The following is a 19340-nucleotide window of genomic DNA, read 5'->3' as shown; positions in this document are numbered from 1 at the left end:
CGCCTGGGTGGCTCAGTTGGTTAAGCGACTGCCTTCGGCTCAGGTCATGATCCTGGAGTCCCTGGATCGAGTCCCACATCGGGCTCCCTGCTCGGCAGGGAGTCTGCTTCTCCCTCTGACCCTCCCCCCTCTCATGTGTTCTCTCTCATTCTCTCTCTCTCAAATAAATAAATAAAATCTTTAAAAAAAAAAAAAAAGACTGATTTCTACTTACAGATTTAGAAGGTAGAGGATTCAGACAATTACTCTTGGCTTTTAGATAAGGCCTATAAAAGATAAAATGAGATTAATTCTTAGTACAGAAGGATCAGCAAGGCTTGGGAAGTATAGTGATTAAAATTTATTATGATTAGAATTTTAAATCATTGGAATTTCTGTATATAGTAAAATAATTCAAAATTATATGCAATAAAGTCTTCCTATTATCCCTTTCTTAGTCCTGCTATTCTACTCCTCAGTGACCACACCATTCTTACCCATTTTTTTTGTGATACTTTCAGAGATGTCCTATGCATAAATACAGCATTCTAACAAGATTAATGAAATATATGTTTTCTTCATATTTGCATAGTGTTGTTCATCCAAACATCATTCCTTGAACACTGCAATATGCCAGGTACTAGAGATACAATGTCAAGTAAGGTAATTAACAGCTTCTTTGAAAAATGTCCTGTTTTAAGTATCTTCAGATAATGAATATTCAGGGATGAAAAAAAGATTTAATTAAAAAACAGGAGCACATATGAAATCTAGCCAATGAGCAGAAAATGCAAAAAAGGATAGGAAAGTAGAGGAGAATTAAGAAGGATTCAATCTGCATGGATCAAAAGCAATTGCCAGACTAATAGGGACTTTGATCATGACTTGCTGTTAGTTTCCCCCATCTTGAACATAAACCCTGGAGTATTTGTTGAATAAATGAATTAGATTTATTTAATCAAGGAAATAGAGCTGAGTAAAACCCCAAAGTAAAAGGAAACGAAAATAAAGGGTCAAAACTAACTTTGTAAAAAAAAAAAACAAAAAAAAAACTAACTGTAAAAATTTACTCCCTCTTCTTTCAGGAGAAAATACATCAATGGTAAGTAAGAGGGACTAATAACACTACAATGGCAAGATGTTGACAAAAGATAAAAGTGAAACAGTCATATTCTGTCCAACTCAAGAGTAAGTGCTAAGAGAATGGCCAAAGAGGACTGTCAGGCTGGAGGATGTTGGTGTGCAGCTATGAAGGACTGACTATAACTGGCTCTCCTACTTTAGCAAGGAACAACAGAACCAGGGTCATTCAACTCCTTGACCTTTTCTAGCCTTCACAAGAATCACTTTCCCAGGAAAAAAAGCAGGGATAAGAAAAGTTTCCAGCATTGTAGGTAATACTGTGGACCTTCTCCCCCTTCCTTTAGAGACTGTCACAATAATAGCGCTTAAACTGCTCGGGTTTTTTTTTGTCATGTCTGGACCAATATACCCTTTTCTGAGTTATCATAGGATCTCAATGCAGTCTGAGTAGACTCCTAACAAAAGGGCTATGTCTTTTTTTTTTTTTTGAGTATGTCCTTTTTAAAAAAATATTTATTTATTGACAGAGGGAGAGAAAGAGAGCACAAATAGGGGGAGCAGGGGAGGGAGAAGCAGACTCCCTACTGAGTAGGGAGCCTGATATGGGGCTCCATCCCAGGACCCTGGGATCATGACCCGAGCCAAAGGCAGATGCTTAACCAACTGAGCCACCCAGGCGCCCCAAAAGGGCTATGTTTTGAAAGGCTTTAAATTGCTAGTAGCAACAAGGGCAACAAAACTTGCATAATTGTGTGAGACAAACTCACTTGGTATTTTGGCACTTCAGTTTTCCCTTGGCTGCTAGGTACTCCTGGAGCTTTCTCTGCCGCTCTTCTGCAAAATAGGCAGGCAAACAAACAACAGAAACTTAGCTGGAGATTTTAACCAGTGCGTCTATATTCTAAAAGATGGCACTTTTCTATAATAATTTTGGCTTTGGATCATATGCTATAAAGTCCCTAACCCCACAAATTTGCCTCCAAGTTAATGTCTATATCAACAATATCATTTGTATGCCATGTCCTATACTAAGCTCTTCATACTTAAATTACTTTCTTTAATCCACACAACAATTCTATGAGGTATTTTACAGTCTGAAATCTAGAGGGTAAATGATATGACCAAAGTTACCTAGCTAAATGTAGCAAAGCTACGATTTGAAACCAGGTTTATCCAACTCCGGAGTCCTTGCTCACAGCCACCGTTCTCAGCTACAACGTATTATGCTTTGCATGAAGAAATCTGTTACTGGCTCATCTGAGCTGGTGAACCAGCACTGGTCTTTTCTTTAATTTTATTTTTAAATTTTTAAATTTTTTTAAGTAGGCTCCATGCCCAGCGTGGATCCCAACATGAAGTTTGAACTCACGACCCTGAGATCAGGACCTGAGCTGAAATCGAGAGTCTGATGCCTAAATGATTGAGCTACCCAGGCGCCAGTTGGCCTGGTCTTATTGTGTTTTTTTTTTTTTTTTTCCCTCACAGGGATGATGATTTTTGCCACAAACCCTTACATGGTTTCCTTTGGGCCTAAGGACAAAATAGGCCAGGTTAGGGGGTTCATGGCAAACATCTATTACATGGTGACTTTCTAAGCAAGGCATGTGAGGGAATGAAAATTCAGTATTTCTGTCTTCAGGAAGTTTCAATCTAGTAGTGAAAATAAAATAAGCACAACAATAATTACAATATAAGGCAAAATCTAGGTATCATAAGAAAGGGTCAAAGAAAGAATTATGGGAGTTCAGAAGCAGGGAATGAGTGAGAGGAATAGGTGGTTGGAAAAGGCTAAAATTCAATAGTGGCAAAAAAAAAAAAAGACAATAGGGGTGCAAAACTACACTTAATTTCATCTAAACCGAATTGCTGTGTGTTTTGATATCTGGTTCTGATGCATCCCTAGGAGACAGCTTTGAGGATTATGCATTTTATGCTATGCCAGGCTATGCCATAGAGAGCACGGGCTGAGAGACCGGGTTAGAATCCCAGCGCTGTGGCTTCTAGCAAGTTAGCGAACCCGCTGCTGCTGAACCTATAAAAATGAAATGCCCATCTTTAAGGACTGTTATGTAAAGCACCAGTGCCCAGGACCTAGCGGACAGTCAACAGGTATTATTACTGAAACTGTCAAAACACTGTGTGCATTTAGGAGCTGGTGACATCTGAGCTGTATTTTGAAAGGCACCTAAAGGCTCCACGTACATTTAAGAGATCAGGGAACCCAGGACCCTCAGTTCTCTGTGCGGATTTAACCATCAACTTCCAGCGCCCCCGCCCTGCCCCTTAGGGTCAGACCCCGCCTCTTGGCAGCTGTCAAAGATCAGACGGCAGCACAGAGGACCACGCCCAGGCTCTGCCTGGAGCCAAATCTGGGTTAGGGAGCGCTTGGCTTCCTTCTGGGTATGCGACCTGGGCAAGGGGTATCAGGGTCTCTACCTAAACGAGATGACAATGACATCTCTTTGCAGAGCTGCGACAGGAATTACGGGGAAGATGCCTGTGAGGCATCTGCCCGGCATCTACTTTCCCCTACCCAGGGCCAGAAGTCTCACTCAGGGCCAGGGCCTGGGCTCCCGTCAGCGTTCCTTGGACTGGAAACGCCCAGGGGGAGACTGAGGCAGGCACGGGAGCGGACGGGCACCTCCCGCGAAAAGAACTGACTCGGTGGCCTCCCTTCTTCCCCGCCCTTGCTGGAGCGCCTGCAAGACGCAGGGACTCACGGTCATACTCACCGGCAGCTGCCGACGGCCGCGGTGGCACCATGACGTCTCCGCGACAGTTTTTCTTCAAAGCCCGCGCCTGAAGCTACGGCTGGGGCACAACGCGTCCGCTCGCTCTCATTGGCTCCTGTGGGTTTGAAACCCGCCAGTAGGAAGCAGGGGAGGGCGGGACAAAAGGAAATAGGCGCCTTCCGGTTGGCTCTGCCCTTCGAGCCCTCCCCGGAGGCCCTTTGATTGGAAGAACGTGCAGCTCCCGGGCATTAAAGGCGGCTGCTGGGACCTGAGACCGCGTCCACCGGAGGGTCAGGCTGGTATCTTTTGAGGACCTGTGCGTGGCCGGTTGTGGAGTCGGTTACGGAGACCCGCTCGGCCGCATAGGCAGGGCCGCCTTACTCCTCTCACACCCTAAGGGTCACAGGAGCTCTGAAAAAATAAGGTAAACCCCAAATCTGATGAATTCGGGGCGCCTCACCAGCATATTAGCTCTACTTGAGAAGGTTCTCACCTTCAATCTAAAAGCTCTAAGTTCTTCGTATTGCGGGATGGCTGCTCCTTTTGTATTTAACTGAGGTAAAAATATACGTAATAGAAGTTACCATTTTAACCAGTTTTAAGTGTACAGTCCAATGGCATTGAGTACGTTCACTATGGTGTACAACCCTCACCACCATCCAGATCCCAAACTTGTTCATGGACCCAAATAGAAACTCTATCCCCATTAAAGGGGAACTCCCCCTTGCCGCCGCCTCTCACACCGGGGGAAGCCCCCACTTCACTTTCTATGTGTGATTTTGAAACTCTAGGACCCCCATTTAAGTGGAATTGTCCAGGACTTGTTTTTTTGTAACTGGCCTATTTCACTTAGCATTAAGTCCTCAAGCTTCATCCATGTTGCAGCATGTGGCTGGATTTTCTCCCTTTCTAAGGCTGAATAATATTCCATTGTATGCTTGTACCACCTTTATCCATTCATCTGTGGATGGAAACTTGGGTTGCTTCCACCTTTTAGCTGTTGTGAATAACGCTGCTATGAACATGGGTGTACAGCTAGCTGCCTGTTGGCATCTCTGCTTTCAATTCTTTGGGGTGTTTATAGAGAAGTAGTATTGTTGGATTATATGGTATTTCTATTTTTAATTTTTGGAGGAAGTGCCATGCTGCTTTCAGGGTGGCTCCTTTTTAATGTATATTTTTTCTTTGACCTTATCAGCTGGGTATATGCCTACCTGAGAAAGGGATGATGGGGGGCACGCCCAATCTTCCTGAGTCATTAGACACACCCCATTCCTCTTATTTCAGCCTGAAAACGTTTTCCTTCAAAGCTTGCCCCCTGTTTTAACTATTCCCTGGTTTCATGAAGAGGTCTGGGGAATGTTTCTGGTATTCTGCATGTCAGGGATCCTCTCTCCTGGATGCTAGGGAGGTGGATAGAGAGGGACAGTTATGTCTGGGTCCCTGTTTGCCGCATTTGCTTCACCAGTTGGGTACTCAGCTGGGCAGGAAGCTATTACAGCAGCTCTTCACCTTGGCCTCAAGTGGGGAGTTTAGCAGGGAGCCATACTGGGGTTTCTGGATTTATGCATTTTGACATTTACATTAATTGTATACAAATATGCTTAAAACATGACAATTGATAATTATTTTATATTTATCTAGGACCATGAGTCTTTGTCTAGGACCATGAGTCTTCCTAATGGTTAACACTAGCAGCTGGGCAAGAGCCTTTTTGGTTAATGAGTAAGAACAGGGCTCGTTTACAGACAGTTTCAGAAAAGCAAATGGAGTTCTGTTGGTCTGTACAGAATCGTAGTGATTGAATGGGTTTCAGTTTTAGAAATTATCTTGCCTGATCTGCCACCCAGTGCTAGAGTATTCTACAGATCCCATTAGGTATTGCATCTTTGCAGGCATACTGCTGGTGTCAGGGAATTGCCTTACCTTATTAGAAAGCCCTGATTATTATGAAACTTTCTTTTAAATGAGCTCAAATAAGCCTCTTGCTCATTGGTCCCACTTTGAGCAACATAGGCCAGTTCTGCACCTTTTCCTACATTCTTTGGATAGTTGAGGGACTATTTTGTGGGACACAAAGTGTGGAAAGAAAGCTAGGTAGGTATAACAATTTTCAACTCATCAAACAATGTATCCACAGTAGCTCTCCTTATTACTTTAATGGCTTCCTATTGCTCTCAGGCTAAAGTCCTACAAGCCCCTGCAGGGCCTGGCCTTTGTCTACTTCTTTAGCTTCAGTTCATGCTAGTCTTCCCTTGCTCACTGTAGTTCAGTCACACTGCTTTTTTTCTTCATTTCCTTTCCATACTTTTCTTTCTGGGAACTGAACTCTTCTTCCCTTTTTTCCCTAGTTTCCCCTTCTTCTTATTATTACTATAACAGCTTTGTTGAGATACACATATACCATATAATTCATCCACTTTGAGTGTACAATTCAATTTTAGAACATTTTCATCTGGGCGCCTGGGTGGCTCAGTCGTTAAGCGTCTGCCTTCGGCTCAGGTCATGATCCCAGGGTCCTGGGATCGAGTTCCGCATTGGGCTCCCTGCTCTGCGGGAAGCCTGCTTCTCCCTCTCTCATTCCCCCTGCTTGTGTTCCCTCTCTTGCTGTGTCTCTCTCTATCAAATAAACAAATAAAATCTTAAAAAAAGAGAACATTTTCATCACCCCGTAAAGAAACTGCATACCTATTAGCAGTCACTTCCCATCATTCTTCCCTCTTCCTAGTCCCTGGAAAACACTAGTCTACTTCCTATCTCTATAGATTTGCCTGTTCTAGACATTTCATATACATGGAATTATACACTATGTGGTTTATGATGGGCTTCTTTCATTTAGTATAATATTTTCAAGGCTCATCTTTGTTGTAGCATGTGTCAGTACTTCATTCCTTTTTATGACTGGATAACATTCCATTGTATGAGTATACTATATTTTATTTACCCATTCATCAGTTGTCGGACATTTGGGTTGTTTCCACTTTTTGGCTCTTAAGTATAATGCTGCTGTGAACATCCATGTACAAGTTTTTTTTTTTTTTTTTAAAGATTTATTTATTTATTTGAGAGAGAGAGAATGAGAGAGAGAGAGAGAGCACGTGAGAGGGGAGAGGGCCAGAGGGAGAAGCAGACTCTCTGCGGAGCAGGGAGCCCGATGCGGGACTCAATCCCGGGACTCCAGGATCATGACCTGAGCCGAAGGCAGTCACTTAACCAACTGAGCCACCCAGGCACCCCCCATGTACAAGTTTTTATTGTGGACATATATTTTCAACACTCTTGACCCTCACCCCTCCACCCCCCAAAAAAGAAAAGTCTAAGACTAGATGGCTTCACTGGTGAATTCTACCAAACATTTAAAGACAAATTAATACCAATCCTTCTCAAACTCTTCCAGAAAATAGATGAGGATGGAACACTTCCAAACTCATTTTATGAGGCCAGCATTACCCTGATACCAAAACCAGACAAGGGCACTACAAGAAAACAAAATTACAGGCCAATATCCCTGATGAACACAGATGCATTCCCCCCCCCCCCGCCAAATATTAGCAAACTGATTTCAGCACTACATTAAAAGGATCATACACCATGATCAAGGGAGATTTATTCCAGGGATGCAAGGATGGTTCAGCATCTTCAAATTAATGAATGTGATACACCACAGTAACAAAAAGAAGTATAAAACACATATCATCCCAATAGATGCAGAAAAAACATTTGACAAAATTCAGTATCCATTAATGCTAAAAACTTAACAAACTGGGTATAGAGGTAATGTATCTCAACATTATAAAGGCTATAAATGACAAGCCCACAACTAACATCATACTCAGTAGTGAAAAGCTGAAAGCTTTTCCTTTAAGATCAGGAACAAGACAAGGATGCCTGCCCTCATCATTTTTATTCAACATTGTATCAGAAGTCCTAGACAGAGCAACTGGGCATAAATAAAAGGCATCCATGTCAGAAAGGAAGAAGTAAAATTGTCTCTATTTGCAGATGACATGGTATTATATATAGAAAACTCTAAAGACTCTAAAAAAAAAACCTGTTAGAAACAGTAGATGAATTCAGTGAATTTGCAGCATAAAACATCAATATATATAAGTCAGTTGCATTCCTATATACTAACAATGAACTATCAGATAAAGTAAGAAAACAGTTCCATTTACAATAGCATCAAAAAGAGTAAAATATTTAGGAATAAATTTAACCAAAGAGGTGAAAGATCTCTGCACTGAAAACTGAAAGACATTGATGAAAGAGGTAGAAGAAGACACAAATAAATGGAAAGATATCCCATGTTCATGAATTGGAAAAATTAATATTGTTAAAATGTCCACACCAACCAGAGCAATCTACAGATTCAGTGCAACCCCTGTCAAAATTCCAATGGCATTTTTCACAAAAGTAGAAAAAACAGAAAAACAATCCTAAAATTTGTATGGAATCACAAAATATTCCAAATAGCCATAACCATCTTGAGAAAGAAGAATAAAGCTGGAGGCATCACATTTTCTGACTTCAGACTACATTACAAAGCTATAGTGATCAAAACAGTATGGTATTGGCATAAAACCAGACACATAGACCAGTGCAACAGAATTGAGAGCCCAGAAATAAACCCATGCATACATGGCCCATTAATTTTTAAGAAAGGAGCCAAGAATATACAATGGGGAAAGGACAGTCTTTTATTTTATTTATTTATTTATTTTAGAGAGAGAGCACTGGTGGGGAGAAGCAGAGGGGGAGGGAGAGAGCAAATCTCAAACAGACTCCATGCTGAGCGTGGAGCCTGAGGTGGGGCTCAATCTCACAACCCTGAGATCATGACCTGAGCTAAAACCAAGAGTCGGGTGCTTAACTGACTGAGTCACCCAGGCACCCCTAAATAGGCTTTTTTCCAAAGAAGATATACATAGGGCCAACAGGTACATGAAAAGATGCTTAACATCACTAATCATCAGGGAAACGCAAATCAAAACCACAAGGAGATATCAACCTTACAGTTAGTGTGGCTGTCATCAAAAAGACAAGAGAAAACAAGTGTTGGCAAGGATATGGAGAAAAGGGAATCCTTGTGCAGTGTTGATGGGAATGTAAATTGCTGCAGCCACTATAGAAAACAGTATGGAGGTTCCTCAAAAAACTAAAAATAAACCTACCATATGATCCAGGATTTCCACTTCTAGGCATATATCCAAAGGAAATGAAAACAAGATATCAAAGAGATAATCTGTATTTTCACGTTTATTGCAGCATTATTTACAATAGTCAGGATATGGAAACAATCAAAGTGTCCATCAATGGATAAAGTTGTAGGTATTTTAAATAAAACAGGATCACACTGTAAAAATGTTTATAACCTATTCTTTATACTGATTAAATACTGATTCTTTAAACAAAAATATGCACACCAAATTACAGATGTCACAAAGCTAAAAGGAAGAGCCAGTATATTAAAAATTAGAATCCGGAACAACCTAGAAAGAACTGGGGCCAAATTAACAAGAATAAATTTAGCAGGGATACATTTAAAGTTTTGAAATTAAATTGAGAACCTGTAAGTATTAATTGCCTACAAACACTGAATCAACAATGTCACTTGCTTTCAAAGAGCTAATGTCACTTTCTAACAAAACCATGGTATCTAAAATAGGAAGGACAAGATCCCACGTCTAGGCTGTACTGGTTTGACCGTATCTTGAGTATTATACTCAGTTGGCAACAATTTTATGAAAGATATTGACAAACCAACATTGGTCAAGACTCAGGAGGATAATTTTGACAAATGTATATAGTTATAAAACACAATCAAGAATAAATATAGCTACATAAGCATATTTTATATCTACCACAATGAAATTATTGCTATCCCACCTTTTTCCATCACCCCAAAAAGTTCAAATGTAGGTATTTTTAATTGTCAGAGGGGTGACAGTGGGAGGTGGGTTAGGGAAATATCTTTTTGGCTTTTTGTTTTTGTACCTTGGACTTAATGGTGGAACTTTGGCTTTACTCTCCTCAATTTGGAAACATATATAAGATTGTAACAAAAGAAATAGACTCCAACCAGTTCAGTGCTAAGACTGTTGAATTTCATCGTGGTGACCTTCTTACTGATTAGGCAGTGGGAGAGTTTGGACTAAAAAGTATACAGAATAACATTTTCAGGCTATTTCTAGAATGATTCAATATTTCACTATTAAAGACTGAGCAGCTATTATACTTTTAAGGTTTTCTTGAATTGGTACTGCTTGCTCAGTGTTCTGTACTTATCTCTTTCTTAAAATATCAAGACACTAACTAGTTTTACTGCAGCCAGACTTGGGTATGGAGACCAAAGGAAAGTTGTGGCAGCTAGAAAGAGCCAGGTGAAACAAACAGATCAAACTTTTTCCTTTTTTTCTGTGTTTTTTGTTTTTGTTTTTTCCTGTGGTGCTCTGTATCAGTTAGGCTGAGTTGGGTTGTAAGTAATAGGAAACAAAATGACAATGGCTTAAAACCATAATAATGTTTCATTCTTTTTTTTTTTCCTTAAAGTCTGGCAGTAGGTACTTAGTACAACAGTGTCATCATGGATTCTGGTTCTTTTTCTCCTGCCATTCTATCTTCTTTAGCATGTCCTTGCAAATGTTGCAAGGTGGCTACCATAGTTCCAAACTTCACATCCTCATAGAACATGTCTCATGCAGGAAGGATGGAGGAAAAGGACTTTCTTCTATCTTTTATTAGGGTAGAAAATCTTTCCCAGAAGTTGTCCCTGGCAGATTGACATTTCATTAGACAGGACTTACTCAACATGATTCAGTCATGTGAGGATAGAATGGTCAAGATTGGCTTAGATCAACTGGATTCATTCTTTGGGTCAATACATTTCCTTCTGAATGAAATCAGGGTTCTGGGTGCCTGGGTGGCTCAGCTGGTTAAGCGTCTGCCTTTGGCTCAGGTCATGATCCCAGTGTCCTGAGATCAAGCCCTGAGTTGGGCTCCCTGCTCAGTGGGGAGCCTCCTTCTCTCTCTCCTTCTAATCCTCCCCGCCCCCCATGCTCTCTCTCTCTGTCTCTCTCTCGCTCTGCACTCTCTCTCTCAAATAAATTAAATCTTTTTTTAAAAAAGAGAAATCAGGGTTCTGTTAGTAAGGACGATGGGGGGTTTGGCAGTTGAATGGACAACCAACAGTGTTCACCATATGCTTCTCTTCTCTTCTTTCTCTGATGTCACTTTAGGATTTTACCTGTTATAAACCTGCTGATGCCTTCCAAATATATCTAGTTCTAACTTCTCCTGAGTTCCAGACACATTATCATCTGCTCATTGTACATCTGCAGTTGGGCATCTTGCCAGTAGCTTGAATTATGTCTAAAATGGTACTCTCCATACTTCATCCTGGAATTGAGAAGAACTCCATATTTCTACCAAAAATACTGATTAAGACACCACTGCTCACTCATTTTCCAGTACCAGGAAACTGAGAGTCACCTTGGACTACTCCTTCTCCATTATTTCCCATATCTAATTTCAAGGTCCCTTGACTTTAACTTTTTCCAATTTAACATATCTTGTATCCATGCTTCCCAAATGGATCCATTAGTATGTTTTTTTAAAAAAATTATTAACATATAATATTTGTTTCAGGAGTATAGGTTTGTGATTCATCACTCTTACATATTTTTTTTTTTTAAAGATTTTATTTATTTATTCATGAGAGACAGAGAGAGAGAGAGAGAGAGAGAGGCAGAGGGAGAAGCAGGCTCCCAAGGAGCAGGGAGCCCGATGCGGGACTCGATCCCAGGACCCTGGGATCATGACCTGAGCCGAAGGCAGACGCTTAACCATCTGAGCCACCCAGGCGCCCATCATCACTCTTACATAATACACAGCGCTCACCACAAACATACTCTCCCCAATGTCCATCACCCAGCCACCCCATCCCTCCCACCTCCCTCCACTTCAGCAACCCTGAGTTTGTTTCCTGAGATTAAGTCTCTTATGGTTTGTCTCCCTCTCTGGTTTCATCTTGTTTCATTTTTTCCTTTCTTCCCCTATGATCCTCTGCCTTGTTTCTCAAATTCCACATATCAGTGAGATCATATGATAGTTGTCTTTCTCTGACTGACTCATTTCGTTTAGCATAATACCCTCTAGTTCCATCCATGTCATTGCAAATGGCAAGATTTCATTTTTTTGATGGCTGCATAATATTGCATTGTATATATATACCACATCCTCTTTATCCATTCATCTGTCGATGGACATCTGGGCTCTTTGTTTTTTTAAGATTTTATTTATTTATTTGACAGAGTGTGAGAGAGCACAAGCAGGTGGAGCAGGAGAAGGAGAGGGAGAAGCAGGCTCCCTGCTGAGCAGGGAGCCCAATGTGGGGCTCGATCCCAGGACCCTGGGATCATGACCTGAGCTGAAGGCAGACACTTAACCATCTGAGCCACGCAGGTGCCCCAGACATCTGGGCTCTTTCCATAGTTTGGCTATTGTGGACATTGCTGCTATAAACATTGGGGTGCAGGTGCCCCTTCAGATTACTACATTTGTATCTTTGGGGTAAATACCCAGTAGTGCAATTCCTGGGTTGTAGGGTAGCTCTATTTTCAACTTTTTGAGGAACTTCCATGCTGTTTTCCAGAGTGGCAGCACCAGCCTGCATCCCACCAACAGTGTAGGAGGGTTCCCCTTTCTCTGCATCCTCACCAATATCTGTCATTTCCTGACTTGTCAGTTTAGCCATTCTGACTGGTGTGAGATGGTATCTCATTGTGGTTTTGATTTGTATTTCCCTGATGCCGAGTGATGTTGAGCACTTTTTCATGTGTCTGTTGGCCATTTGGATGTCTTCTTTGCAGAAATGCCTGTTCATGTCTTCTGTCCATTTCTTGATTGGATTATTTGTTCCTTGGGTGTTGAGTTTAATAAGTTCTTTATAAATTTTGGATACCAGCCCTTTATCTGATATGTCATTTGCAAAGATATTCTCCCATTCTGTCGGTTGTCTTTTGGTTTTGTTGACTGTTTCCTTTGCTGTGATGAAGTCCCAATAGTTCATTTTTGCCCTTGCTTCCCTTGCCTTTGATGATGTGTCTAGGAAGAAGTTGCTGTGGCTGAGGTCGAAGAGGTTGCTACCTGTGTTCTCCTCAAGGATTTTGATGGATTCCTGTCTCACATTTAGGTCTTTCATCCATTTTGAGTCTATTTTTGTGTATGATGTAAGGAAATGGTCCAGTTTCATTCTTCTGCATGTGGCTGTCCAGTTTTCTCAACACCATTTGTTGAAGAGACTGTCTTTTTCCCATTGGATATTCCTTCCTGCTTTGTCAAAGATTAGTTGACCATACCCATTTCTGAGTTCTCTGTTCTGTTCCATTGATCTATGTGTCTGTTTTTGTGCCAGTACCCCATATTGTCTTGATGATTACAGCTTTGTAATAGAGCTTGAAGTCTGGAATTGTGATGCCACTAGCTTTGGTTTTCATTTTCAACATTCCTCTGGCTATTTGGGGTCTTTTCTGGTTCCATACATATTTTAGGATTATTTGTTCCATTTCTGTGAAAAAAAGTTAATAGTATTTTGATAGGGATTGCATTGAATGTGTCGATTGCTTTAGGTAGCATAGACATTTAATAATATTTTTTCTTCCAATCCATGAGCATGGAACATTTTTCCATTTCTGTGTGTCTTCCTCAATTTCTTTCATGAGTATTCTATAGTTTTCTGAGTACAGATTCTTTGCCTCTTTGGTTAGATTTATTCCTAGGTATCTTATGGTTTTGGGTGCAATTGTAAATGGGATCGACTCCTTAATTTCTCTTTCTTCTGTCTCGTTGGTTTATGGATCCATTAGTTTTTAATGTGGTTCTGTATTTGTGAGTTTGTATGGCTATAAACACAAGTGTTGTACATGTGCAATGTAAGCTTTACATGAACCTGGGAACATTATCATTCTTTTTTTTTTTTAAGATTTATTTATTTTTATTTTGGAGAGAGAGAGAGGTTGGGTAAGAGGCAGAGGGAGAGGGAGAGAGAGAATCTCAAAGCAAGACTCCCTGCTGAGCAGGGTGCCCGCTGTGGGGCCTAAACTCATGACTCTGAGATCATGACCTGAGCCGAAATCAAGAGTCAGATGCTTAACCAATTGAGCCACCCAGGCATCCCTCATTCTTAATACCACTTGTGGTGCATACTGGCAAGCTAACAAAGGGGAGAGAAAAACTGTAAAACCTTGGTTTGGTTTTGTAAAGTAACACTAATTACAGTTATTTATGTGAAGTTTTATCATTTGTTCCTAATTACCATGCATTAAAATAATGATTAAGACAATAAATGTGTGTTAGATTTACTTTTTTTGGTAAGTTTTATTCAATTATGACTTATAATAATAATATATCAATGCTTATTGTTGATAGTAATATAACACTGTAGTTTGATAACAACTTTTAGAACCTAGAAGGAATGTTGCTTACATTCCAGAAAAGAACGTTTAGATTTACAGTTGTCTCATGGTTACCAAAATTAAGTTTATCCCATTTTTATTTTATTTTATTTTATTTTTTTAAGATTTTTATTTATTTATTGAGAGAGAGAGTGATGGAGAGAGAGCATGAGAGGGGGAGAGTCAGAGGGAGAAGCAGACTCCCCGCGGAGCAGGGAGCCCGATGCGGGACTTGATCCCGGGGCTCCAGGATCATGACCTGAGCCGAAGGCAGTCGCTTAAACAACTGAGCCACCCAGGCGCCCTGGTTTATCCCACTTTAGCTAGTAAGACTTGATAGCAGGTGAAATTGAATGACACAAGAATGCTAAAGCAAGTTTAAAAGTAGAGGAGTGAAAGATTAATTATCAGCACAAAGTATTAATATAAATTTATTATCACAATTATAGGTCTTCCAGGTACTACAAAAAGCAGGACTTGACCAAAGTGCCTTAGTATGACTAAATCAAACTCATTTAGCCTAAAAAACACTCTTTCCTATTGTTAAGGATTACTGGTCACACTCAGAGAATGCAAGCAATTGCCATAAATATAATAATATAATTATCTTAAAAATATATTGATAAATATATATGTATACATAAATAATAATAAATATTTATGCTTTGCTTTCTTGAGGCTCAGTATTTTCATTCAAGAATTATTTTATTAAACTGACCTCATTGCTTAGCATAAAATACTGTTGAGGCAGGAAGGATATAAGTATCATCCCCTCCATTTTGAAGATGATCAAACTGGTCCCAGAAACTTACAGTATTTGATTAAGGGTCTATCAGCAACTTAAAAGCAAGCAGTTGGAATAAAATCCTGGGCCTATGGCTTCTCATTTCAGCTGCTGTTGTGGGTATTTAGTTTTCTAATGCCTCAGTTACTTAACCCATCTGTAATATGGGTAGAATCTTTATGGTAGCCATAGTCAGTAGCCCCGGTCCTCCCAAGATTATTATGAAGAATAATAATTAAACTGATTGGTAGTTTGCAAAGTATAGGGTGTTCTTTAAATAACAAACAACATCATATGTTAGTGTTGGTTCCATTAGACCTTGCTCACTCTCTTACAAAGAGAGTAAACATTCATTTGGAATTACAAAGCCTCAGCACGTGCTCAGAAAGTGACTAAGAGTAAAGGATTTGACTCCTCCATGTACATAGTACATATGGACTGTCAACACTTCACAAGTAAGTAGACTCCAGAGTCAAGGCTGGGTTTCCAGTATCTGAAAGTCAGTGATAGAGGGTTGCCCTCTTGCCATGTGCACCAGTTTTCGTTCCTGTGTGGCAATGAACAACTTTGGCTGGGCAACTGATGTGAAATAGTTCTTAGTACCATGGCGTTCCCAGAAGAAGAGAAGGTTGGTCTCATCTCTGATGGTTTTGGGTGTCTCAGGCATCTCCTATGATAAGGAGAACAGAGATATGTTAAAGAACAAGATTCTAGACATAGAACTGAAGTGCAATCCCTTGACATTTGGCCTTTGTGAGAAATATAGCACTTTAGGACTCTGACTATAATATAATGATATAGATTCTTCATTCACTTGTTCATTCAGCAAGCATTTATTACATGCCTATTAGATGTATGGCCCAGTCTACACATAATAGTTAATTTCCTTACTTAACTGGAGAGAAATCCAGATTAGTCATGGATTGCCAATGACAGTAGTGTCTCACTATATTGTGGCAGGTAGAGTAAAAACATTGTTCTTGTCCTGCAAAAGGCATTTTGCATAAAATCTGAGCACTCCAATTGAGACCTCTAAACATTTGACTGCTAAGCATGCAGATCATATCTTTGAGAAAATAATTTATCATTAGAGATATTTGTCTCCATATTTAAGCCAACAATTAAAAGTTTAATCCCCCCCACCCCACACACACACTTCCAGGTATATCAGCAGCTGATTCCTTTCAGTACAATTTTTGACAATTGTGATCTCTTTAGGCTGTACTATACTTGCGAGTATGAATAGAATAACAATACTTTCATGAAAAAGCGAGATTCACATTTCAACTTGAGATGCTTCTTCTGTGTTCTTTTTAATCTAAACCAACTAATTATCCTTTTGAGGTTTCCTTGGGGTTTTCAATGTCAACAAGGAATTTAACTTCCCAAACCCACACCTCTCCTAGTTTTTTCCCATCTCATTAAATATATTTTCTCCCCTCCCTCCTGTTGGTTCTATCTCTGAAATATAACCAGTTCTGTCTACTTATTTCTATCTGCCTCACCACCCCCACTCTCATGACTATTATTATTACCTTCTAAATAGGTTCTGTGCTTTCCCCATTGTCTTCCTGCTGATCTATTCTCCATTTTAGAAAATATAAGTGAAGTTAGGACAATTCCTTGTTTGAAACCCTTTAATGGCTTTTCATTGTACCTCAAATGAAACCCAAATGCAAGGCTCTGCAAACACTAGCCTCTGCTTATCTTTCCTCCTTCTCACACTGCCCCAGTTTTAGAGTGTTCCTTTTGATTTCTGAAGCTGGCCTTTAAACTCTTGAAGCTCTAGGTCCTAGATGCACTCAGATCCCTCTCTTTAGAATGCTCACCCTCACCTGCCATCTTGCGTCATACTCCTTCCTATCAGCAGATCCCATCTCACAGGGAGCTCTGCTCTTGCCACTCTATGTAAAGGGCACTCTCCCATTTTTCTCTATCTCAGGACCTTGTTTATTTGCTTTACAGCATCTTGTACTTTTTGCTGGTGGTTTGGCTTGTCTACTGTCTGTGTCCCCAAGAAGACCAAGTTCTATGAGGCTAAGGACTTTGGTTCACCATGGTCTACATAGCTGTTGGCACTATGTTTGAAAAAGAGAAGGCTCTCAATAAATAATGCCTGTTGAATGAATTCATGAATGAAGCTACTGCCCTAGTCTTACAGACATCATTTTTACTTCATCTGATCCGGGTGCAGAAATACATGCACCTACAAAAATCCTGGTTGGAGTTGGGGGTTTGCATTATACATTTACTAAGTAAGAGTCACCTACTTATCAGGGGAGTAAACATCTAAAGCTATAGTGGGCGTGTGTATGTCTGTATGTTTGAGGGGGAGGTGGTAGTGGAGATGGGGCTGGGATGAAGGATAATACTGGCACCAATGAAGAGAGAGAAGCAATGGAGTCAAAAGGCCAGAGTTTGAGTCTTGGCTCCCAGTTTTTTGTTTTGAGCCCATTGGCAGGTGATTAACACTCTCTGCTCCTAGTTGGCTTATTTGAGTTTCTTGGAATCAGGCACCACTGTCCTAATGCCTACCATCACATAGGTCAGATGGTAAATATTAGTAAGGTTCAAGATGGATGGAATAAATGGATGCCCTGGGATGGGAGGTGGCTAGGGTCAGGCAGGGTATGAAAAAAGAAGGAAGAAGGCAATTTACCTTTTATTCACTCTTGCCACCTCCATTTTACTTTCTCATAGATTCTGCCTAGAGGTGTCTCTGGGAATAGGTGAGAAGTAGCATGTGGGGGTAGGTGGGCAGGTGGAAACTGTGGTAGGAAGAGAAGAGGATTGTGCTACCCCGCTAGGGGTATCTGCCTATTGGAATTATTCACAAACATATGGGTTGTAAATGAAGGTAAATTGGAGACTGAGAACGACTGACCTTTAGCAATACAGGTTCATCTTCATTTTGGGCACTCACAAATAGTCTAGTTTTTGAGATTCTTAGAGTCACAGGAAGTTTAGAATCTTTTGATGTATAAGCCCCCATGTCAAATTTCACTGGCAAAGAGAAAAGCCAAAAAGAAAGTAAATATATTGTATTTGAATGAAATCAAGTTTTATGTAGATTGTGTGTGTGTGTGTATGTGTGTGTGTGTGTTTGTAATTAAGTCTCCAACTATGGTGTAAACACCAGAATGGAATTCCATACATCTTTGTATCCTTCACAATGTCTGCCATATTTACTAGGCAGGTAATACTTGGTTAATGTCTTTAGAATTTTCTATGTTGAATGAATGCTTGGGGGCTATTTGTTGAATGTCTTATAATTACATTAATGGGATAAGACCCTTCAACTTGTGAGCTCATGAGTTCACAATAACCTAAAATGGAGGGGTTTAGGGAAGCTGATATACTCATGTTGCTAGTGATAGTGAAAAGTAGTTGTTTTCCTTAGAGAACAATGCTTAATAAGAACTGTATAATTATTTATCCCTAGGAACCCAGGAGTTCCATTTTTGGGGTATGATCCAAAGAAATAACCTCATAGGGAAAAAATTATATATACAAACTCTATTGCAAAACAGAGTTACTTAGAGCAAACCCAAAGGACCAGCAAAGCAACATGATTGAATATTCTAGTGCCATTAAACATGGCAAATATATATGCTGTCTCAATATGTGGGGAAATTATGTGACATAATATTAAGTAGGAAAATACAGCACAAATAATTTGTAAATGTCATGGAGTAAAAAGCATGTTATCCAAAGTATGTCCAATCAGAAAGAGCCCTGTTTGCAAAGTAGCCTCTTTGGAGTTCTGAAACTAATTTTGTATACTGGAGTCATGTCCTGAAGCTAAAATATATATACCATAGAAATTAGATTTGTGTGACAAATTTCTTGGACACTAAATTTCATCCTCCAGAACATATTCTCAGCTTATTGGATGTTTTGCTTCACAACTATGTTATCAAAGATAAGATTCTAGTTTGGTGTTATTTGTAAATTTGAACAGTAAGCTTTCTAATGGAGAGTGATTGCTCTTTATTGGCTTCTTGGGTAAATTTGGGTAAGTCATTTAATATTTCTGAGAGTCAGTTTCCTCATCTTTAAAACCAAGGATGAGAATATCTGAGAGAACCAAAGGAGATACTTCATCAGAAAGCTTTATACTTGGTGCTCTCAAAGATAGGAAACTTCTCTCTTGGTGGAGCTTCCTGATTTGGCTGAAGCTCCTGTCCTTGCCCTGAATTTTACTGGGGGTGTTGTGTTTCATCCTATTCTAGAAGAATTGTACAAAGCTAGGAATCTAGAGAGGTTTATATTTTGAAAGCAGAAAGTTTGAAAGAAATACAAAAATAAGAA

At 40.0% G+C, this 19340-nt stretch overlaps 3 protein-coding genes across 8 annotated transcripts in view; 1 reads left to right on the top strand and 2 right to left on the bottom strand.

Annotated features, from left to right (window-relative positions):
- The window catches only part of CKAP2L (cytoskeleton associated protein 2 like), a 27930-nt gene extending 23995 nt beyond the window's left edge, over positions 1–3935 (bottom strand). The window contains exons 1-3 of the mRNA XM_006744748.3: positions 3795–3935; positions 1830–1896; positions 215–266 (exon numbers count right to left, since the gene is read on the bottom strand). Of these exons, the coding sequence (XP_006744811.1) occupies positions 215–266; positions 1830–1896; positions 3795–3825 (150 nt within the window). The 5' untranslated portion in view covers positions 3826–3935. The remainder of the gene's footprint in view (positions 1–214; positions 267–1829; positions 1897–3794) is intronic.
- Positions 3936–4081: 146 nt separating this feature from the next.
- The window catches only part of IL36G (interleukin 36 gamma), a 153306-nt gene continuing 138047 nt past the window's right edge, over positions 4082–19340 (top strand). For all 3 annotated transcript variants that reach the window (XM_081796764.1, XM_081796766.1, XM_081796765.1), the window contains exon 1: positions 4082–4218. The gene's annotated coding sequence lies outside the window, so the exon portion shown is untranslated. The remainder of the gene's footprint in view (positions 4219–19340) is intronic.
- The window catches only part of IL1A (interleukin 1 alpha), a 47887-nt gene continuing 42938 nt past the window's right edge, over positions 14392–19340 (bottom strand). For 3 of the 4 annotated variants that reach the window (XM_081796763.1, XM_006744745.3, XM_031040672.2), the window contains exons 6-7: positions 17914–18032; positions 14392–15699 (exon numbers count right to left, since the gene is read on the bottom strand). In XM_081796763.1, the coding sequence (XP_081652889.1) occupies positions 15502–15699; positions 17914–18032 (317 nt within the window). In that variant the 3' untranslated portion in view covers positions 14392–15501. The remainder of the gene's footprint in view (positions 15700–17913; positions 18033–19340) is intronic. The other variant, XM_031040673.2, reaches the window with a different exon arrangement.

This window comes from Leptonychotes weddellii, chromosome 10 (genome assembly GCF_054177405.1).
Source record: "Leptonychotes weddellii isolate Sample4059 chromosome 10, ASM5417740v2, whole genome shotgun sequence".
NCBI lineage: Eukaryota > Metazoa > Chordata > Mammalia > Carnivora > Phocidae > Leptonychotes > Leptonychotes weddellii.
This window is presented reverse-complemented; position numbering and strand designations above follow the sequence as displayed.